Below are 24,158 nucleotides of genomic sequence, written 5' to 3'. Positions count from 1 at the left end.
TCTATTTTAGGAAGAGTTTTTTTCACATTTATTTTACTCACTTATATAGCGCTGATATATTCCGCAGTGCTTTACAGACATTATCATCACTTGCTGTCCCCTCACAATCTAAGTTTCCTATCAGCATGTCTTTGTAGTGTGGGAGGATACAAGAGTACCCAGAGGAAACCCATGCAAGCACGAAGAGAACATGCAAACTATATGCAGATGCTTTACTTGGTCCTTGGACTCCAGCGCTGCAAGGCATCAATGCTAACCACTGAGCCACTGTGATGCTTTTGGAACAGAACTGGGGGCAAAACTATAAGTAATGCAGAAGTTGTGGCCTCACTAAAGCCCTGGAATCTGAGATAGCATCTCTCTGCCATATGAAGAAACCAGCGATACCAATGATGGAAGATAAGTGGCGTGAGCCCTAACAAACTTTGCATGATTCCTATAGGAATCATGATGTCTCTGAATAGATGTAGCTATAGAATGTTCACAGTGTTGATTGTGAGATATTTTCTCCAGTAGAGGACCAAGGAAAACCTTTTACCACTCTTAGAAAATTTGTACATCTTTTGAAGATTGATCATTTTAGTTTTTTTTCTGGATCAAAGTTTGTAGCTTGGCATGTAGAACTTTTATTTGAACTGTGCAGTCATGTGTCTCAAAAAATTGGCATGCAGATTCTAGCTGTCATTTTTGAAAACAAGAATGCGAGCCAGGTCCATATCATACCTCAACAGAGATGGACAACGTAAAGGAGAAGTTCACTATACATATACTGATTATTAAGCCAGTCATTAGCATTAGATAAATAATCAATGACCATCAAATGTGTATGGGCACTTCTTGAATTTCTCCCAATGGCAGATATTGGGTGAAGGAAGGAATTGTTAATCATGTTGGGTTTTAACTGGCTTGATCCTTTTGGCCTATAGGGCGATTCAGCTAGCACCAAAGGAGTTTGACAGCAACTTAAGGCTTTTACATAGGGATTGTAGCAATTATTGGGAACCAGCTAGCCTGGAACACTCATTCCTTATAATTATCCCTTGTAAATTTGCCACCAATCACCCAATGAATGACCAACCGTCACATAAAATTGTGATTTGTCAGCAACATATTGCTCTGTGTAAACAAAGATTCTCTGCTGACAAACAATAAAGGCCCCTTTACACTGGTCAATTGAGCAAACGATTGTCGGGAAGGAAGCTTTCCTTCACGGCAATTGTCTGCTGGTCAGTGAAGGAGAACGCTGCATGTATATAAGGGAACTTCTCCACAGTATGAAGATGAGCTATCGCTAATGCCATCGCTCGATCCCATACTGAACCATTGTTTGCTGGCAGCAGAGTTAATACGGCATGATCTGCTGCCGGCAAATGATGATTGGCGATTGTTAGCGATTATCTGCCCGATGCTCGAGCAATGCAAAGGGGCCTTATGTCTGTATGGGGAGGAATGATCTCACTAGCAATCACTGTTCACCATAGGGAAGGGATGATTGCTGTATGGAAATTCAGCTCTCCCTCTGCTCAACGAAAGGCAGTTATTGGCAACAAATGGTTTGTTCTCAATGACTGCCTGTCAGTTGGCCCATGTAAAGGGATCGCTACTTCCATCTCTCCATGCATGGAGGATTAGCTGTGAGACAAACAAGTGTTTTAGCGACAGCTATCGAAAGGGTATGGCCAGTTTAGCCATCCCTGTAATGTACTTGTTACATGGCTCGTTGAGTCCTGTGATAACTCTTAAACCATGCCTATTGATTTGTTAAGCAATGCAGGCAAAGGGTCACTGTGTTGACAAGGACAAGAGATGCACCATAGGGTAAATACGTCCAAAGGAAAAAAATGTTACTCCAAGAAAATGGTGGATAACCTTATATGGTTGTGCTGGAATAGGCACAACGCTATTGTAGGCTTGTTTAAATGCAAATCCTAGGTGTCAGGTATGCTGCCAAGGTGGATTGCCTTGAGGCAGAGGTGCCCAAACTCCTAAAAGGACAAATACAGCTTCAGATTTGTTCACCTTTTCTGGCGCAAGAAAACATAAACAACCGGCATAGGAAAGGATCTTCTTTTATTTTCTTAGTTAGGGTACTTTCACACTAGCGGCAGGACGGATCCGACAGGCTGTTCACCCTGTCAAATCCGTCCTGCCGCTATTTTGCCGTGCCGCCGGACCACCGCTCCTTCCCCTTTGACTATAATGGGGACGGGGAGCAGCACGGCAGTGCACGGCGAAAGGCCGCCGAACTAAAAGTACTGCATTTCCGACTTTTTAGTCCGGCGGCCTCTCACCGCGAACTGCCGTGCTGAGCCGGAGCTCTGCCCCCATCCCCATTATAGTCAATGGGGGCGGCACGGCAAAATAGCGGCAGGACGGATCCGACAGGGTGAACAGCCTGTCGGATCCGTCCTGCCGCTAGTGTGAAAGTACCCTTAAATAAAATAAAATGCATATAAAAAACTATGCGTTTCGGGGATCAGCAGGTCCCCTTCATCAGATCAGGATTGTATACAAAACAATATATGGATTTTGGATATATATACCCTTGTGCAGAAGGCGCCAAAATTAAAGGGGGGTGTCCATGTGGGAAAATAAAATGGTCCATTTGATAGATTGATGGTAAAATGAAAGATATCATATAATAAAATACAATGATAAAAGAGGAACTTCATAAGTGTAAGGAATCTCTAACAATATAAAAAAAGATATAAAACCTTAATTAAAGATCGCGAACCTCATATACGACGCTACACTCATGGGATCGCTTATCAGGGAGGAGTGTAGCCTAATCTCAATGTAAGGGACTCAGGGAGGCCAGGAAGAGCCCAGAGGAGATCGTAACTACGAATGTCCCACCCCTCAGAGCAACAGTACACTGGCTGAGGAGACAGAGCTTAGCCAAGGGATGGGACTTAGTTTTTTTTTCCTGTTGCCAGCAGAGCATAGGGGGGAGGCTCCTGAAAGGTTGTCTCACAGGACAGTGGAGAGTAAGAGGAACACAAAGAGAAGGGTTATTCATATACTTCTCAGATTTAAAGGAAACCTGTCACCATGATTTTGCGCATAGAGCTGGGGACATGGGCTGCTAGATGGCCACTAGCACATCTGCAGTACCCAGGTCCCATAGCTCTCTGCGCTTTTATTGTGTTAAAAAACTGTTTTGAGTGATATGCAAATTACCGGAGATGAGTCAAGCGGAAAGGAGCCCAGCACCGCCCCGCGTCCTCCGAATCTTCTCCTTGCCGGCTGACGCCACAGAGCTAGAGCGCCGAAATCTCGCGATGCGCGAGCTAGCGCATGCGCAGTGTCGGCATCATGTTCATTCCCTGTACTGGCATCATCACAGGAAACGAACTACGCATGCGCTAGCTCGCGCATCGCGAGATTTCGGCGCTCCAGCTCTGTGACGTCAGCCGGCAAGGAGGAGATTCGGAGGACGCGGGGCGGTGCTGGGCTCCTTTCCGCTTGACTCATCTCCGGCTACAGGACTCATATCAGGTAATTTGCATATCACTCAAAACTGTTTTTTAACACAATAAAAGCGCAGAGAGCTATGGGACCTGGGTACTGCAGATGTGCTAGTGGCCATCTAGCAGCCCATGTCCCCAGCTCTATGCGCAAAATCATGGTGACAGGTTTTCTTTAATTGTTATATGAAGCTAAATATGATCAAAGGGAAGGAGGAGATTAATGGATGAATTGCTGAGATTTGTCTTAGTGGCAGTGCTGCATGGCGGGGATAAAATGCAAAGAGGTATCTCCCAAGGAAAGAACTATCTCACTAGCACAACCTTTTGGAAATTGATTCCTTTTGAGTCAAAGTCTGGCTTTTTAACAAGCCTTGGGACATGACAAAGAAAAATAGCCAAGCCAAATATCCATCAGCAGACAGCTGTTTCGGGGTACTTGCCCCTCATCAATATGGAGTAGGATTCTGGCTGGCTGAGTGAAATGCCTGAGATGCAGCTTTGGGGAGTGTGGGGATTCGCTCCGGTAGACAGGACAAGCGGACGTAGTATAGAGGCAAAGACCAGTTTGTAATTCAAAAACTTCTGTGTTTTTGCAGTGGACAGTCCATTTGCAGTTTTGGTGTTCGTTCACACCTAGATAGTTCATAAAGCAAAACCGTCACCTGTTATCCTAGGTGTTAGTTCACACCCGATCTGCATTGCTCAGGACAGAGCAGACCTCCCAAACTACGGCCTCCAGCCTAGCACACAGCTCAGATCCCAGTCCAGCAATTGACACTGCCGGCTGGATTTTTTATAGGCCAGTCAAGACCCGGCCTAGAACATGGGGAGTAGTCCCCCACCCAGCACTTTGACTAGTCCCAGTAAGAGCCGTCCCCGATCAGGTATTACAGCTATACTAAATAGCGAGGTGTCAAACAGCAACTGCTGCTGACACATGAAAACTGTCTCTTACTCCACCGAGGCCAGGAACCTCGTGACACATACCTTCCCTCAACGACGGTCCCTTGCGCCTTCCTTCAGGAGGTATAAGTTCTCCTTAAAGGGCTTTTCCGAGATTTAAATACTGATGACCTATCCTCCAGATAGTTCATCAGTATCTGATCGGTCTGAGTCCATCAACAAAGACCCCTGTCAATCAGCTGTTCGAAAAGGTACCAGCGCTTGCAGTAGCTCCGTATCCTTCTCGCTGCTTTCCCTCATTCATCGGTCACATGGACTAGGTGCAGCTCAGCCCTATAGAGGTGAATAGGACTGAGCTGTGATACCAAGCACAGACTCTAGACAATGTACGGCGCCATGCTTTGTGAGCACGGAGAAGGCCGCGGCATTCACAGGAGCGCTGGTGCCTTCTCAAACAGCTGATCGGCAGGGGTCCCTGGTGTCATTCAGATGATAGGTCATCAGTATTTAAATTTCGGAAAACCCTTTTAACCCCTTAAGGACACATGACGTATCGGTACGGCATGTTTCCCGAGTCCTTAAGGACACATGACGTACCGGTACGTCATGTGTTGTTCCGATCACTGCCGTGCGGCCGGCTGTGATCGGAACAAGGTGCCTGCTCAAATCATTGAGCAGGCACCTCGGCTAAATGCGCGGGGGGGTCCCGTGACCCCCCCATGTCCGCGATCGCAACAAACCGCAGGTCAATTCAGACCTGCGGTTTGTTGCGCTTTCTGCAGTTTCTTTAGAAACTTTAGTGTGGCGAAAATATATATTTATTACCCCCCCCCCTGCCCGCCTCCTATTGCGTAATCGTTGGTGTACAGTGGGTATACCAGGGTGCCAGCACATTGCTGGCACCCTGGTATAAACGGCTGACATCGGTGATGCGATGTCAGCCGTTTAACCCTTTCCATACAGCGGTCCGTACGGACCGCTGTATGGAAAAAGTTAACAGTAAGAGGGAGCTCCCTCCCTCTCCGATCGGGGGGCTGCAGTGCCTTTGCAGCCCCCCGATGGAGAGGGAGAGAGCCCCCAGACAGCCCCCCAGAGCCCCGTCCTTACCCTTCCCCGTCTGCGCAGTTCTGACCATAACTGAGCCGTGCGGCCGGCTGTGATCGGAACAAGGTGCCTGCTCAAATCATTGAGCAGGCACCTCGGCTAAATGCGCGGGGGGGTCCCGTGACCCCCCCATGTCCGCGATCGCAACAAACCGCAGGTCAATTCAGACCTGCGGTTTGTTGCGCTTTCTGCAGTTTCTTTAGAAACTTTAGTGTGGCGAAAATATATATTTATCACCCCCCCCCCGCCCGCCTCCTATTGCGTAATCGTTGGTGTACAGTGGGTATACCAGGGTGCCAGCACATTGCTGGCACCCTGGTATAAACGGCTGACATCGGTGATGCGATGTCAGCCGTTTAACCCTTTCCATACAGCGGTCCGTACGGACCGCTGTATGGAAAAAGTTAACAGTAAGAGGGAGCTCCCTCCCTCTCCGATCGGGGGGCTGCAGTGCCTTTGCAGCCCCCCGATGGAGAGGGAGAGAGCCCCCAGACAGCCCCCCAGAGCCCCGTCCTTACCCTTCCCCGTCTGCGCAGTTCTGACCATAACTGAGCAGACGGGGAAGGTTCCCATGGCAACAGGACGCCTGCTCAGGCGTCCTGCTGTCCATGGTGCTGAACAGATCTGTGCTGAAAGCATAGATCTGTTCAGTGTAAGTAAAATACAGTACAGAGCCCTATATAGAGTACAGTACTGTATTATACAGACATCAGACCCACTGGATCTTCAAGAACCAAGTGGGTCTGGGTCAAAAAAAAAGTGAAAAAAGGTAAAAATCAAAAAACACATTTATCACTGATTAAAAATTTAAAAAATAAAATTCCCTACACATGTTTGGTATCGCCGCGTCCGTAACGACCTGATCTATAAAACGGTCATGTTACTTTACCCGAACGGTGAACGCCATAAAAATAAAAAATAAAAAACTATGATGAAATTGAAATTTTGTCCACCTTACTTCCCAAAAAAAGGTAATAAAAGTGATCAAAAAAGTTAATTGTAACAATCAATTGTAACAATCAAAATTGTAACAATCAAACCGTCATCTCATCCCGCAAAAAATGAGACCCTATTTAAGATAATCGCCCAAAAACTGAAAAAACTATGGCTCTTAGACTATGGAAACACTAAAACATCATTTTTTTTGTTTCAAAAATGAAATCATTGTGTAAAACTTACATAAATAAAAATAAAGTATACATATTAGGTATCGCCGCGTCCGTATCGACCGGCTCTATAAAAATATCACATGACCTAACCCCTCAGGTGACCACCGTAAAAAAATAAAAATAAAAACGGTGTAAAAAAAGCCATTTTTTGTCATCTTACGTCACAAAAAGTGTAATAGCAAGCGATCAAAAAGTCATATGCACCCCAAAATAGTGCCAATCAAACCGTCATCTCATCCCGCAAAAAATGAGACCCTACTTAAGATAATCACCCAAAAACTGAAAAAACAATGGCTCTTAGACTATGGAGACACTAAAACATTTTTTTTGTTTTAAAAATGAAATCATTGTGTAAAACGTACATAAATAAAAAAAATTGTATACATATTAGGTATCGCCGCGTCCATGACAACCTGCTCTATAAAATTACCACATGATCTAACCTGTCAGATGAATGTTGTAAATAAAAAATAAAAAAACGCTGCCAAAAAAGCTATTTCTTGTTACCTTGCCGCACAAAAAGTGTAATATAGAGCAACCAAAAATCATATGTACCCTAAACTAGTACCAACAAAACTGCCACCCTATCCCGTAGTTTCTAAAATGGGGTCACTTTTTTGGAGTTTCTACTCTAGGGGTGCATCAGGGGGGCTTCAAATGGGACATGGTGTAAAAAAAAACTGTCCAGCAAAACCTGCCTTCCAAAAACCGTATGGCATTCCTTTCCTTCTGCGCCCTGCCGTGTGCCCGTACAGCGGTTTACGACCACATATGGGGTGTTTCTGTAAACTACAGAATCAGGGCCATAAATAATGAGTTTTGTTTGGCTGTTAACCCTTGCTTTGTAACTGGAAAAAAAAAATTTAAATGGAAAATCTGCCAAAAAAGTGAAATTTTGAAATTGTATCTCTATTTTCCATTAAATCTTGTGCAACACCTAAAGGGTTAACAAAGTTTGTAAAATCCGTTTTGAATACCTTGAGGGGTGTAGTTTCTTAGATGGGGTCACTTTTATGGAGTTTATAATCTGGGGGTGCATCAGGGGGGCTTCAAATGGGACTTGGTGTCAAAAAACCGGTCCATAAAAATCAGCCCTCCAAAAAACAAACGGCGCACCTTTCACTCTACGCCCCGCTGTGTGGCCGTACAGTAGTTTACGGCCACATATGGGGTGTTTCTGTAAACAGCAGAGTCAGGGCAATAAAGATACAGTCTTGTTTGGCTGTTAACCCTTGCTTTGTTAGTGGAAAAAATGGGTTAAAATGGAAAATTAGGCAAAAAAATGAAATTCTCAAATTCCATCGCCATTTGCCAATAGCTCTTGTGCAACACCTAAAGGGTTAACGACGTATTTAAAATCAGTTTTGAATACCTTGAGGGGTGTAGTTTCTTAGATGGGGTCACTTTTAGGGAGTTTCTCCTCTAGGGGTGCATCAGGGGGCTTCAAATGGACATGGAGTAAATAAACCAGTCCATAAAAATCAGCCTTCCAAAAACCAAACGGCGCACCTTTCACTCTACGCCCCGCTGTGTGGCCGTACAGTAGTTTACGGCCACATATTGGGTGTTTCTGTAAACGGCAGAGTCAGGGCAATAAAGATACCATCTTGTTTGGCTGTTAACCCTTGCTTTGTTAGTGGAAAAAATGGGTTAAAATGAAAAATTAGACAAAAAAATAAAATTCTCAAATTTCCTCCCCATTTGCCAATAACTCTTGTGCAACACCTAAAGGGTTAACAACGTATTCAAAATCAGTTTTGAATACCTTGAGGGGTGTAGTTTCTTAGATGGGGTCATTTTTGGGTGGTTTCTATTATGTAAGCCTCGCAAAGTGACTTGAGACCTGAACTGGTCCCTAAAAATTGAGTTTTTGTAAATTTCTGAAAAATTTCAAGATTTGCTTCTAAACTTCTAAGCCTTATAACATCCCCAAAAAATAAAATATCATTCCCAAAATAATTCAAACATGAAGTAGACATATGGGGAATGTAAAGTCATCCAAATTTTTGGGGGTATTACTATGTATTACAGAAGTAGAGAAACTGGAACTTTGAAATTTGCAAATTTTTCCAAATTTTTCCAAATTTTTGTTAAATTTGGTATTTTTTGGTGCAAGCAATTTTGACTTCATTTTACCAGTGTCATGAAGTACAATATGTGACGAAAAAACAATCTCAGAATGGCCTGGATAAGTCAAAGCGTTTTAAAGTTATCAGCACTTAAAGTGACTCTGGTCAGATTTGCAAAAAATGGCCTGGTCCTTAAGGTGAAATAGGGCTGTGTCCTTAAGGGGTTAAGGAGAACAGCTATATATGGAGACTTTTTGACAATGCTGCATGGGACTAAGTGGCAGTGTTCCATAGGAGAATGATATACAAATAGTTATCTCCCAGGGAAAGACAACTATGTTGTTAACACTACTTTTTGAAAGTGTTTGTGAGTCAAAGTCCAATGTTTTATCAAGCTTTGGAGCATTGCCACCAAGTCTCCATACACAGCTGGTCTCAGCTATCTTCTACCCCCACCCCAAGCCAAGATTTGTCTTTATATTTTTGGATATGTAGTGTTCCTTTTAAAGCCATGCTCCATTCTGATACGAGCGGACAGACTAGTGTTGAATGAGTGGCCTTACTATATTAGGATAGGCACACATATATCAGGTCAATTCCCAACTTCCCTACCTTCAAACATGCCTTAAAAACACATCTTTTCAGGCGGGCTTATCATGCTTCCTAAACTGACTCTTCCCCTTATTTCTCAGACCTGAACTCGATCTTCTGACAATAATCCCCACACCCAAAGCACTAACACGCGCAGATTGGTCTACACCAGTCCTTTTCGTATAAAGATGGCTGGACCACTTCATACAACAATCTACCTTTTGTGTCGCCCCCACTTCCTCTTAAATTGTAGGTCTTGTGAGCAGGACCCTCACTTCTAGTGTTTTAGTTGTACATTAGCAGGTAACTTTGTGATGTATTTTGTTTTGTACATGAACCCTCTGAATTGTAAAGCGATGCGGAATATGGTGGCGCTATATAAACAAAGATTATTATTATTATATGTACATGTATATAAAGTTTATTTTATAGACATTGGTTGTGGAATTACTGTGCCAACTAACCAGTTTGACTTAGGGTTAGTCCTGAGGGTGTTATACCAGAAATCCCCTGGTTTTCACCCTTTAACCCCTATACAGGGATCTGGACTTTGCTGCAGCGGAGCCACCAGGCTGCTACCTCATTGAATAGTCTTGGAGTAGTTGGCATCAGAGTCTCCAGTGCAACGCATCGGAGGCACAGGCAAAACACACAGACAGAACCTGGTGGAAAATTGGCTGGCAGAGTACATGTAAGACCAAGAGACCACAGACTGAACAAGACAAGGTCAGGACACAGAATACATATAAATTCATTGAACAGATACTGGGGGATGTCAATTGGAACCTAGGTCAGAATTCAGACCCAGAACTAGTAGAGAGAATCTGAACAAATATAAACAGAACTAGGAGAAACTAGGCAGACAGAACTTGTTGCGCAACCAGGGGCAGGACAAATAAACACATAAGACAAATAGGTGCACACACAGACCCAAGGAAAGTTAACTCGAGATACAAAGCAAAATGGCACCAATTCACACCCTGTGGCAACACTAGCATACATGAAACTCCATTGAACACAACGGCCCAAATCCAAACCCACAAGAACCCGGGATCTGTGCTCACAGAACAGTAGCAACAAGTGAAATATTGTAATAATTTATACATCCCATAAAAAGTCCATTCACAAGTCATGTGTACAGGCAGGTTGTTTACTGTATAGACAGAAAAACAGGGTGCACCATAGTGTAAAAACGTTTGGGAATTAAAATAAACTTCAATTTAGGAGGCTCACCTTATGGGGTTGTGCATATATAGGCACAACACTACTGTAGACGTGTCGGAGATAAATTCAATCCCCAATTTGAAAGGTAGGTATGCAGCCACGGATGCAGGTGTCCTCAGATGAGCGTGCCAAGGCCCACACAAAGGATTAGTATAAAGTGGAAGGAAGGAGCATCCCTTGGCGTAAGGAACCAACCAGATGCGAATGAATCTTTAAAAGTATTTATTGCAAACACACTACGCGTTTCGGGGATAAAATCCCCTTCATCAGGTGAAAAATGTTGCATAACAAATGAACAAACATGCTGGATATATATACACACACAAATGGTCACATGCAAGTAAGGTCAGAGGGAAGGTGGGCGTTACCCCCAAAACCTCCCCAAACTAGGGTCATAGGAACAAATGTGCAAAATAATAAAGTGAGGCATATGCATATATTCACTGCCACATTGGGCTTTCAGGCTATACATATAAAAGTATTTTGATACATGACATACACAATGATCGCTTTAAGATGCTTTTAGGTTCAGCCCATCGCTAATGGGGGAAGAACTACGTCACCCAGGGTCACATGATCGTCGTTCCGATCATGTGACCTGTAATGCAGACTGTTGCTAGGCGACGTGACGCTTCCGGGCCGGCGTGAAGGGAGGCTCGGCACTCGGAGGAGTCAGACGTCACGCTGCCTCCATGGGGCCGTCTGCAGTGCTATGGAGAGGTGCTTAAGCTGGTTTTAGCAGTCCTATGCGCAAGAACGGCATGTGACAGCTAGTGACGTACTGTTCTAGCACATGTGACCACTTCAGCCAAGCGCCAAGCCAGGAAGCGACCAGGAACAGTGGGACGGTGGACAGATGATTATTTCTGACCATTGGAGTTGGTAGCTTTTAGGGTGGACAACCTCTTTAAAGTCATACATTCTAAAACCTCTGTTGTTTTGTCGACCCCAGGCATATTTTTTTCAGCTTTATGTTATATCTTCATTAACACCTCTAGGTCTGTGTCTCTTCATTCCATGGTTCTAGAATATTTTTTTAACTGATTTCTGTGGTTTCTTTGCACCCTTCCGTCCCTCGCTCTGCTCTCTTTTTCCTCCCTGTTATTCTCCTGCTGCGGTCTCAGCTGTCATATCTGAACAAGGCATTTTTGAGCCCGGGGCAAGCCACACATTTGCTCCATGTTCCCATTTTTTCATTCCTGCACAAAACACATTTTCTGCTGCACTGCACATGAACTGAGTGAAAATATGAGAGGTAAAGTACAGTAAACCTTTCACTGCCCTAATTATTTGGACTGCATGCTAAGAGATAGGACTCACAAAGGTTGCATTATGGAGGATCTTGGTTGTAGATAAAAATTTCAAGTTTTATTAGAATTTACCTCAAATATTTAAACTTAATTTCTTGTATATTTTTATTTTCTCTTTTCATTTTGTATTCTGAGTGAACCTCTTAGCTATGTGTTACTTTGAATTTAATATATCGGACATGAGTGAGGAATTACATAGAGATTATTCCACAACAGGTCAAGTATATCCTTTCTGTCCTCGAAACAGCCAAACTGGTAGCCAAGCTAATATGAACCGTTTTACCTACCTTACTTTTGGGTGTGATTTTTGTAGAAATGACACCAGATATTGATGAAATGGGAAACTATTGTTGTCTTTCCAAACTTGAGAAACCTGTATATTGCAAAATGGATCTAGGCACTCTTCATGTATTGGTCCCCTTTTCATATGGAGGACCAGGGGAGTCCAAGCTCATGAAGAATATAGATGTGGACTTCTTGCATGTCTAAAAGATCACTCTTAGCTGGGCTTCCTCTAGTAGAGAAGCCCTTGAACAGTCATCCGAGTGACAGATCCTGTTTCCTTTGACATCTATACGGAGACTGGGTGAAAATGTTAAACTGGTAGTTGCCAAAATGGCGGAACTCCACTAAGTTCCAAGTGGTGGACTAGCATGCACACTTTTGATTCCATACAAGTAAAATACTTCAATTAAAAAGGGGTTTACTCAACTCAGACAAACTCTTTAATATGAGAGCCACAGGGTTACTCATTTGGGACCAGAAGTCATTAATTGCTCATTTCCCCTTCAGTGGTTGTTACAGGGAACATGTGGCCATGCCAAGGAATGGCTGTTGACCTAAACATGGACTACTGGATAAACCAGAGAGAGACACTTTTCGTTAGTGACTCTCCGCCCCCTGGCTCTTGAGAGGGTGTCTGAGGACTCCTTCCACATGACAGCCATATGCCCTGACATAGCATTTGGAAAGAGTTTTTGAGATGAGACAACCCCTCTATCACACACTAATGGTCTTCTCAAATAGCTTTTTACACCCCCTTTTTACAAGTATCGGATGGATTTGTGTGCGCAATTCTAGCTGGAATATCATTTTGCATTTGTGTCTTGTGCCTTGTTTACTGGCTCATGATCTATTAGAGATCGGATACCCTGTTATTCTAAGAAATATATATTTACAGAGCTATCCATCTCCAGCAGCCGGACAGTGTAGCGACACTTACTTTGACAGTCTGCTGTTGCATGGGTTTCCATGGCAACTGTCCATTTCTGTGCATTCTTTCTACTTATTACCCATCACCGCCAATTTAAACTTGCAGTCACATCACGGGACTATGGATTGTTCAGTAAACTATCCCCAAAATGATTGGGGGGTGGGGGGTAATATAATATTAAGTCAGACCTACGGAATGTGAAAGATTAAATGTATATATTTTTTTCATTTTGATAAATGTTTTGTTTATTTTTTTTAATCATGATTAAAGGTATGTTTGAGGGTTAAATATATTAGAGTACAGACTAAAATTGCAGTGGACCAGACAGAACAATACATGAAGAGGTATATACTGGTGCAGAGTGACTATATTGTGCAAACCAATCTAGGTAGCCGACAAACAGGTCTATGAGTTTAAATGAAGATTTTGATCGAGTGAAGATTTTAGAGTTGAATGTTGCCCTACAGCCTTGTGCCTAACACTTACTGAGTGGTTGAGATGAGGCACTCAATTCACTAAAGGAATATATGAAAGCTGCAGCGTATATTGTCTTACAGTCAGATTTATGGAGGGTGCACTGTCTATGCCTACAGCATCTACATTGAGAGACAGGGAGACAGTGCTGTCTGTGCCTATGTGATTTACATGTTGAGAGAAATGGTATTATCTGTGCCTACATAATGTACAAGGGGGTCAGAAAGGCAGTAGTGTCATTGCCTACATCCTTTACAAGGGGAGTCAAAAGGAAAGTACTATCTGTGCCTATATTATTTTTTGCTAGAGACAGAAGCAGTAATATCTATACTTGCATTATTTTGAAGGAGAGATAGAGGCAGTACTATCTGTACCTGCATCATTTTCAAGGAGAGACAGAGGCAGTACTACCTGTGCCTACATAATTTACAAGGGGAGTAAAAGAAAGCACTATCTGCGCCTATATTATTTTTTGCTAGAGACAGAGGTAGTACTATCGATACTTGCATTATTTTCAAGGAGAAATAGAGGCAGTATTATCTGTGCCTACATCATTTTGAGGTAGAGACAGAGGTAGTACTATCTGTGCCTACACTATCTGAGGCAGCACTATCTATATTTGCATCATTTTCAAGAAGAGACAGAGGCAGTACTATCTGTACCTGCATAATTTTCAAGGAACGACTAAGGTAGTACTATCTGTGCCTACATAATTTTTAGTTAGAGACAGATGTAGTACTATCTGTGAGACAGGTAGCCAGTACTGTTTCAAAGAGAGACAGAGGCAGTACTGTTTGTACCTACATCGTTTTCGAGGAGAGAGGCAATACTATCTGTACCTACATAATTGTCAAGGAGAGACAGACGCAATTCTATCTGAGCCTACAGCCTATCTGAGAGACTGAGGTAGTACTATATGTACCTACATAATTTTAAAGTAGAGACAGGCACTTTCTGTTCTTACATCATTTTCACGGAGAAACAGGAGCTATTTTTTAATGGAGATACAGAGGCAGTACAATCTGTGCTTACATCATTTTCAGCTAGAGAAAGGCAGTACTATCTGTACCTACATCATTTTCAAAGTGAGACAGAAGCAGTACTATCCATGCCTACATGATTTTCATGGAGAGACCGAGGCAGTACTATCTGTGCCTGCACCACCCGATTGTTCATAGATCATAACCTGGCGACCACAGGATTGTAGCTTGCTGTCATATATGAGCTATACACCTCATGTAGAACATTAAAGGTATTTTCCAGTAGTAATTATATTTTATGTAATGCCCGCAGCCTGCTTACTGAAAAACAGAAGATTCTTACTTACCTGCTCTACACCGTTTAGGTCCTCCGCTGTCTCCATCTTCAGGTCCCTGCACTGTTTATACCTGCCGGCCATGGGCACGGTCACATGCACCGCTTCAGCGGTGACATGTTTCTTGGGGCACATGACCTCTGAAGCCAGTCATTGGCTGGTGCAGTGCATGTGACCGTGCCCATGACCAACCGTATGTAATCATTGCAGAGACCAGAAGATGGAGACAGCGGAGGACCGGTTCAGATAAGTATGAATCTTCTTTTTCAGGAAGCAGGCTATGGGCATTACATAAAATCTAATTATTAATGGGAAAACCATTTAAGTGTCGTATACCAAATTCATTTGTGCACCCTAGTATTTGGAGGTAAATACATGACCTAAAATACATTTCTATTTGATATCTTTCTGGGTGCACACTAAAAATAACATGGAAAACTTCACAGTTTCCAGTCTACATTCAAACCCTTAAAGGAGTTGTGCCAGAATGGGGGGGGGGGGCGGTAGTTGGCAAACTCCCCCGCACCACCACTACCACTTTGCCAGACCTGTAAAGGAAAGATGACTAAGTCTACTTTCACACTCGCGTTTTGGCTTTCCGTTTGTGAGACCCGTTTAGGTCTCGGTCCAAAACGGAGCAGTTTGCATTCTAATGTTTTCTGAATGGAAAAGGATCCGCTCAGAATGCATCAGTTTGCCTCCGTTCCGTCTCCATTCCGCTGCCTGCAGCGTTTTGGTGTCCGTCTGATGAAACTGAGCCGTTCTGACACACAATGTAAGTCAATGGAGACGGATCTGTTTTCACTGACACAATAAAAAAACGGATCCGTTCTCCATTGACTTTCAATGGTGTTCAAGACGGATCCGTCTTGGCTATGTTAAAGATAATACAAAACGGATCCGACAAACAAACGCGAGTGTGAAAGTAGCCTTAACTGCTTCCGGATACCAATTCCCGGTTACTTCTCCTTCCAGCTTGAGATGCTCAACTGGACTCCCGCGATGTCAACCTATGGTTTGACATCACCGCAGCCAATCATGCCGCTGCGGAGACTGGATCCCCTTGCATCATGTGACAATCTGTCATGACTTAAAGGGGAGACGGCCATCGTTGTGGCCAGTGATTGGCAGCGACGATGTCAAAGTATGTTGGGGGGAAACAAACTCTCCCCCCCCCCCCCCTTATTTCACAACCCCTTTAAATTGCTTGACTACAGGATATTGTAATTACATATTATCAGGAGTATCACACTAAAGGATTTTGGATTTAAAAAAATATATATAATTTACATGTTGAGTATGAGATCTGGCATTTTCAGTTTGTGAATATTACATTTATCTGTTCTGGATTCTTGTTTTATACAATTAAAACCCTTCTAGTGTGACAGTTGTTTAATTCACTATGTAGGTCTCCTCCTCAATCATGCTGGCTGTTTCCATCTAATAATCCCGAGCTGTAACAGCTGTCGTGTCAGTAACAGTGTTCATTATATATCTAAATATTGCATTTACTGGAAGTATTGCTCAGATAATATGACAAAACTTGGCAGTGGTCACCGGCAACAAATATTTGCTGATTTATTTAGGTGTTTGGCATAAAATTTGGGGATTTCCGTATTTCGGACCTCCATCAATCAGCCGAAGTGGAGAGCGGCTACATAGAGCTTTTCTCTAGTTCATCAATATGATTGAATCTCCCTATGAAGGTCTAGTGGCATATGTCCACACATGGCCACCAATCCCAAGAGCTGGGGTGTAGATTATTATGTGATAATATGATTTACCTTTACAGTGTGACCTTGACGTGAGATGGTCAGTTTGAGAAAACATTTTGAAGTGTTATATTTTTTTTAATATTGCAACACTCTTCTTGAGTATATCTGTAGTCAAGAGGAATGAAGAAGAAGGATACATTCAGTAGTATATACGAGGTTGACATATTGAGTAAAATCTCACCATTTAGTAGTCCCTCATTGAAATGAACATCGGAACCCCCCCACCCCACCCCACCCCACCCCAACGTGAAAATTGTATTTAAAAAAATGGTTTAGGAGAGATTCAGAGATATTCATGCAGCATGTAAAACAAAATGACTACATGAATGACTAACAAGGTAGACGGAGAGCTACTTCAAATAAACATTTAATAATGGTTGTGTTCTGTTATTTTCATTCCCATTCCTTCCGCAGAGACTACATTTGCCTCCAGACTTGTCAGACACAGTGAGTCGTTCAAGCAAACAGGATCTGGCAGGGTCGACCAAACTGCTGAGCTCAGGATGTGGCTCTGCCGCCGCAGGCAAGAAGCACCTGGACTTCTAGTGATTTCTACTAAGCAGATATGTTCACAAACCCTGGCGCCCAAATGGGGCACCATCATCATCAACATTACACATTTTTATATAACTATTAAAATAATATTCGCATAACTGGCCTGAGTCTCTCTTTTAAGAGTTACAAGGATATGTAAGAGGTTTGTATATTATTTTTTTAATCATAATTTTATTTTTATATACACTTACTGACAAAAATAATAATAACGCACCAAGAAGGAGTTGTTGGAATAGAATGAATGTAATGATGATATATGTAAGTGATTATAATATTAGAGTTAAAGGATACGTTTATTGGGGAAAACTGTACAATTGAAATGAGGCTTTAGGACCCTGTTGGGCCACCTAGATACAAGACGAGGTACAGTTGGGTATGGAGGCATACAGGTTCTCCTACGACACATTTGCCCACAGATGTTGCAGCTGGGCCTGTAGATCCTGCGCACTTGTAGTTTGCCGAAGCTGGTGCCCAAGCTAGTCCCATAAAAGCTCCATTGGCGATAAATCTGGCTACCGGACAGGTCAAGGAAGTGTTGTAATCTGGGTGAGACATTCCTGGGAAACCCTTGGTATGTGTGGGAGAGCATTATCCTCCCGAAAAATGCCTGTTGGAAGCCCTGCTATGAGCGGCAACACATGTGGCCTCAGGATGTCCTGCACATATCGCTGGGCTGTTAGTGTCTCTCATAGTCAGTTCCCAAACAGAAACTGGATTCAACGCTAAAGATGTTATGGTTCCAGTCCAGGTTTCTCGTTCACAACACTACTGCAATCGAAGGCGACAGTGGCTGGCTGTCGATAGCAAGACACGTAAATTGGCACCATAACACCAAATATCCTTCTGCTAAGCACCTGGAAATTGTTGGGCCAGATTCAGGGGTGTGAAGATGCCACCTGCGTCTGGATGGTGGACAACTAAACTTTGAGAGCTGCTTTTGCTTATTGGTGGATCAAACAATCCTCTCTACTGGTGGTCTGTCTGGGCTGTCCAGAGCCTATGCACCATGGGTGCGTGCCTGCTCCCAAACCTCCTAACAGCTAGGTCAGAACGTCCTAGATGTCGGGCAGTTTGTCAAAACAACCATCCTACTTCTCTCTGATGCGCCCCCTCTTAAAGTCTGTCAGTTGGGAAAAATATTTTTGAGTGCATAGTAGAGGCATGTTAACCAGTTAATGATCTCTCACCAAGCAGTACACTACCCAAAAGTAGCTTCTGAGAGCTTTTTTTATAGGGCAGATTGAGAAGCACTTTTACGCCGCCTTGTGGCAAGACCCAGTGTCTAATCAGACCACACCGGTAATCATTTACATATCTGCCTGAGACATAACTACATGCTGAGTTTTGCAGCAATCCGACATTTTTATCTTGGTGTGTTTTATTATTTTTTTGTCAATATTTGTTAATTTTTTGTGCAACCTTATTTTAATTTTTTTATTTAACAACATTAAATTACAAATAATAAATATGAAAAAATAATTGGAAAATGTATACCATATATATATATATATACAATAAAAATGGTAGTGTAATTTCAGTATATGTATGGGCTGAATTACATATATGTCCCATTTAGAGTGGCCTTTTTTTCGACATGTTTCCTAGAAAAATGTAGTGGTCTGCATATTTGACTATGGCCGTGGGTAAAAGATAAAAATGGTAATGTACTATGATACTGAACAGATTGTACATAAATCGACAATCACTTTTCGATCTAAACATTTATATAACAAATAGTCAGGTATGTTATGTAGAATAAAAATCTACCAATTAATTCAAAAACACACTTAATATGTTTCTCTCTTTTTACTTCTCTGTTAAAACCATAGTTTTAAATAATTTAGAACAACACCGAGAGATTACATCAACAGATTAAATTCTATATTGAAATTCAAACTGACAGATACATTAATGCTGGTAACTCTGAAATGTTCACTCAAGCTTAATGAATAAATAGTGTAAACGCGGGGCGAAAACAGACATACAAAATGTTCCTGCCGTAATAATGTGCAGAATATCTTGCCTACAAACACCTGACAATTAGGATAATTGGAACGTAGAATGTATGATTTCTATAGTTTAATTTGATTCCTAATGTGTTTTTGCTTTTTTTATGTTGTTGATTTGTTGTACGCATTTTTAGACATTTTTATACTACTGTGTAGTCAATAAGCCTCAGAGATCAACACTACTGGCCATAACCAGGGTTGGACTGCCCCAGAAGATGCCTAGACGAGCCCAGGCTTTGATACAATAATGGTCCTCAAAGGTTCAGCCAAAGACAACCCTAGTTGGAGGTGACTTTGGAGCCAATCACCGCCACTAGGATCTATTTCTTATGGGTGGATTCACGAATAACCCATAAAACGTAATTGGTATGTCCTGTGTGTGACAAAATTATGTTGCATTTATAATGTCCAATATAGATGGAGAGTGGCCTCTCATTTCTTCTGACGGAAGCCAAGTCCAATGAGTCCAACAAAGGAGTTTGTAACCCCTAAGTTCCAGCCTCTTCCAAATTACTGTACCAAAGATAGCAAATTCATTCCACAATATATTCCATTGTGTTGCCTCCACCATGTCTTGCGCAGCCCGATGATCTGTCATACGTGGACACTTGACCCTGGTCACTATTTATTACATTACACGTGACATGGACTAGGCAAAGCTGAGAAAAGGCTGCGGCTCTATTGCCAGCACTGCTGCCTTCTCAAACAGCTGATTGGCAATGGTCCTGAGTAGTGGGCTAATGGAGAATTATATGTAAATATTGGACAAAATAATAAATCTGATAATTTGTATTCTGCGTGTGCACTGAACCTTCTGTCAAGTATTGATTGGGTTGAACAACCCTTCTAGTTGCACCGCAGCCTTAATCTGGTGTGCTATTCCAATGTATATGCACTATCCAGAGGATAGGTCATCAGTTAAACAATCTCAGAAAACCCCTTTAATGTACTGTAAAACCCCTTTAAGAGGACACTAGCCAATTACATTTTCAAATCTGTAACTGTGCTCAATAAAACTATGTGTTAGTCATACAGTCCATAATCTGCCACCCTCAGCATGTTCAGGGGAGGGGAGAAGGACTATGCTCTCGGACTGATTAGAACAGGAAGTAAGTGGTAGTAATAGGTCAGGATGGATCACATGAGGTGCAGGCGCCTGCATTCCACTGGAGGAGGAAGCAATCAAATGAGATGATAGGATAGGTTGAAACAGGCTACATGGTACTCCAGAGTGATGCATGGGAACAAACACTTTCCACAAGATGTGATGGTGGGCATGCTAGGTTATAGTTATTATTATTTATTTTAAAGCGGCATTATTTCCATGCCAATGTACATCCAGACGGGTTACACGAATATAAAATAAACAAGAAACTATTAACAGAGTGGTACAGAGGGGATGTATATAACAGTTACGTGTGGGGATGTATCGAGAACGCAGGTCAGAGATGTAAGGACGGGACAGGCTGTGGACGGACTTATATGTAGTTGTAAGTATTTTAAACTGAAATTGCTGGGCGATGGGGAGCCAGTGAAGAGATTGACAGAAGGGGAGAAAGAGGAGAAACGAGGGGAGAGGTAGATTAACCGGGCAGCGGTGTTGAGAATAGGAGGGGAGCAAGAGTGCTGGACGGGAGGCCACACAGGAGGTGTTCCAGTAGTCCAGGCAGAAGATGACAAGAGCATGCACTAGCATTTTAGTTGACTCAGGAGTGAGGAAGGGGCAAATAGGAGAGATGGTCTTAAGTTGAAAACGGCAGGTGGAGGTGAGGGTTTGGATGTGTGGCTTAATGGAGCCTGCGAGACTAGAGAAAGAGTTGTGCTATTACCTATAATGGACAGGTCAGGTAGGGAGGCTAAGTGGGGAAAAGACAATGAATTCAGTTTTCTCCATGTTGAGTTTTAGGAAGCGGGCGGAGAAGAATGAACATATTGTCGACAAACACACAGGGATTCTGGATAGCAGGGAAGTAACACCTGGGCCAGAAAGGTACATTTCAGTGTTTACAGCATAGAGGTGGTATTGGAACCCATGGGACTCTATGAGCTGTCCCAGGCTGAATGTATAAATGGAGAAAAGTAGGGGGCTCGGGACAGAGTCTTGAGGGACACCAACAGAGAGGCAGCGTGATGAAGAGGTAGTGTATGAATGGGAAACGCTGTAGGTTCTGTTAGTGAGGTACGAGGAAATCTAGGAGAGGTCTAGGTCTTTGATTCAGAGAGAAAACAGGATCTGTAGGAGGAGAGTGGTTAACGTTGGCGACTTTGGTTAGGGCAATTTCAGTGCAGTGATTGGGTCTGTAGCCGGATTGCAGTTAATGGGATGAAAGGTGAGAGAACAATCTGTGATAGACAGCTTGGATGCAGATGGGAGCAGTGAAATGGGACGATAGCTGGATAAAAGGATGGGTCCAGGGAAGGATTCTTGAGTATGGGTGTGATGGTTGCATGTTTTAAAGAGGAAGGGAAGACACCAGTGGTTAGCGATCGCTTGAAGAGGTGGGTTAGGGCAGGGCCGACGTTGCGGGGGGGGGCAAACTGGGCAATTGCCCAGGGCCCCATTGTCTAAGGGGCCCCCTGCTTCAGTGCTGCTTTTCAGCTGGACATCCGAGGAAGCAAACGGGCAGCCAGCAGAACAGCTGCACTTTACAATGCAGTGTAAGGTCCTCTCCCTCACATAAGAGAATTCATTACCCTGGTGCTGACAGGACCTGCGATAATGTCAGATGCAGGAGGCGGAGCTCAGCAGAGAAGAGGGGATGAAGGACCTGTGATGACCTCACCATCATGTGACCAGAACAGGAGGCGGAGCTCAGCAGTGCAGTAAAGTAATGAAGAAAAAGATCAGCCATGCATGGGAAGAAGTATGGATTCAATGTAAGTGCCAGGGAAATGCTGGGAGTTGTAGTCATCTCCTCTTATACCTCCTGTTATGTAATATCGGAGTACATTACAAGAGGAGGTATGAAGAGAGGACTACAACTCCCAGCACATCCCGCTTGTTATGTAATATCTGAGTACATTATAAGAGGAGAGGACTATAACTCTCAGCATGTCCAGACCATTATTATATAATATCAGGGTACATTACAACACCCTGGATATGCTGGGAGTTGTATACCTCCTCTTATAATGTACTCAGATATTACATAACAAGCAGGACGTGTTGGGAGTTGTAGTCCTCTCATACCTCCTCTTGTAATGTACTCCGATATTACATAATAACGGCTTGGACATAATGGGAGTTGTAGTCCCATCCTCTTATACGTCGCCCTGTAATGTGCTCTGATATTAAATAATAGACATGCTGGGAGTTATAGTCCTCTCCTGTTATACCTCCTGCAGTAATGACATCACTGCAAGCTCCTGCTCTGGGTTTCGCATAATGACATCATCATGTGAGACCTGGAGCAGGAGTGGTGATGTCAATGGGACCGCATGCATTAGGACACAGCAACACAAGCCACAGATAAACTGTGGTCTGCATCGCAGACAGCGGCGGGGGGACGAGAGGGAGTTTTTTTTATTTTTTATACAAAATGTCCACACTGCTGGGGGCATCAGGGATGGGGAAAGGAGATCATTATATATATACTTTGCACTACTGGGGAGGAATGGAGGAGCGTTATATACATACTGGCACTACGGTGGAACAAATACAGGTCCTTCTCAAAAAATTAGCATATTGTGATAAAGTTCATTATTTTCTGTAATGTACTGATAAACATTAGACTTTCATATATTTTAGATTCATTACACACAACTGAAGTAGTTCAAGCCTTTTATTGTTTTAATATTGATAATTTTGGCATACAGGTCATGAAAACCCAAATTTCCTATCTAAAAAAATTAGCATATTTCATCCGACCAATAAAAGAAAAGTGTTTTTAATACAAAAAAAGTCAACCTTCAAATAATTATGTTCAGTTATGCACTCAATACTTGGTCGGGAATCTTTTTGCAGAAATGACTGCTTCAATGCGGCGTGGCATGGAGGCAATCAGCCTGTGGCACTGCTGAGGTGTTATGGAGGCCCAGGAGGCTTCGATAGCGGCCTTAAGCTCATCCAGAGTGTTGGGTCTTGCGTCTCTCAACTTTCTCTTCCCAATATCCCACAGATTCTCTATGGGATTCAGGTCAGGAGAGTTGGCAGGCCAATTGAGCACAGTAATACCATGGTCAGTAAACCATTTACCAGTGGTTTTGGCACTGTGAGCAGGTGCCAGGTCGTGCTGAAAAATGAAATCTTCATCTCCATAAAGCTTTTCAGCAGATGGAAGCATGAAGTGCTCCAAAATCTCCTGATAGCTAGCTGCATTGACCCTGCCCTTGATAAAACACAGTGGACCAACACCAGCAGCTGACATGGCACCCCAGACCATCACTGACTGTGGGTACTTGACACTGGACTTCAGGCATTTTGGCATTTCCCTCTCCCCAGTCTTCCTCCAGACTCTGGCACCTTGATTTCCGAATGACATGCAAAATTTGCTTTCATCCGAAAAAAGTACTTTGGACCACTGAGCAACAGTCCAGTGCTGCTTCTCTGTAGCCCAGGTCAGGCGCTTCTGCCGCTGTTTCTGGTTCAAAAGTGGCTTGACCTGGGGAATGCGGCACCTGTAGCCCATTTCCTGCACACGCCTGTACACGGGGGCTCTGGATGTTTCTACTCCAGACTCAGTCCACTGTTTCCGCAGGTCCTCCAAGGTCTGGAATCGGTCCTTCTCCACAATCTTCCTCAGGGTCCGGTCACCTCTTCTCGTTGTGCAGCGTTTTCTGCCACACTTTTTCCTTCCCACTGAGGTGCCTTGATACAGCACTCTGGGAACAGCCTATTCCTTCAGAAATTTCTTTCTGTTTCTTACCCTCCTGCTTGAGGGTGTCAATGATGGCCTTCTGGACAGCAGTCAGGTCGGCAGGCTTACCCATGATTGCGGTTTTGAGTAATGAACCAGGCTGGGAGTTTTTAAAAGCCTC

The 24,158-nt window shown here is 43.2% G+C and overlaps 1 protein-coding gene across 2 annotated transcripts in view; it reads left to right on the top strand.

Annotated features, from left to right (window-relative positions):
• The window catches only part of ELP4 (elongator acetyltransferase complex subunit 4), a 242,131-nt gene extending 223,606 nt beyond the window's left edge, over positions 1–18,525 (top strand). Inside the window, exon 10 of one of the 2 annotated variants that reach the window (XM_044270248.1) lies at positions 17,032–18,525. In XM_044270248.1, the coding sequence (XP_044126183.1) occupies positions 17,032–17,163 (132 nt within the window). In that variant the 3' untranslated portion in view covers positions 17,164–18,525. The remainder of the gene's footprint in view (positions 1–17,031) is intronic. The other variant, XM_044270250.1, reaches the window with a different exon arrangement.
• Positions 18,526–24,158: the final 5,633 nt, after the last annotated feature.

This window comes from Bufo gargarizans, chromosome 10 (genome assembly GCF_014858855.1).
Source record: "Bufo gargarizans isolate SCDJY-AF-19 chromosome 10, ASM1485885v1, whole genome shotgun sequence".
Classification (NCBI taxonomy): domain Eukaryota; kingdom Metazoa; phylum Chordata; class Amphibia; order Anura; family Bufonidae; genus Bufo; species Bufo gargarizans.
Note: the sequence above shows the minus strand (reverse complement) of the source record. Positions and strands in the feature narration are given on the sequence as shown.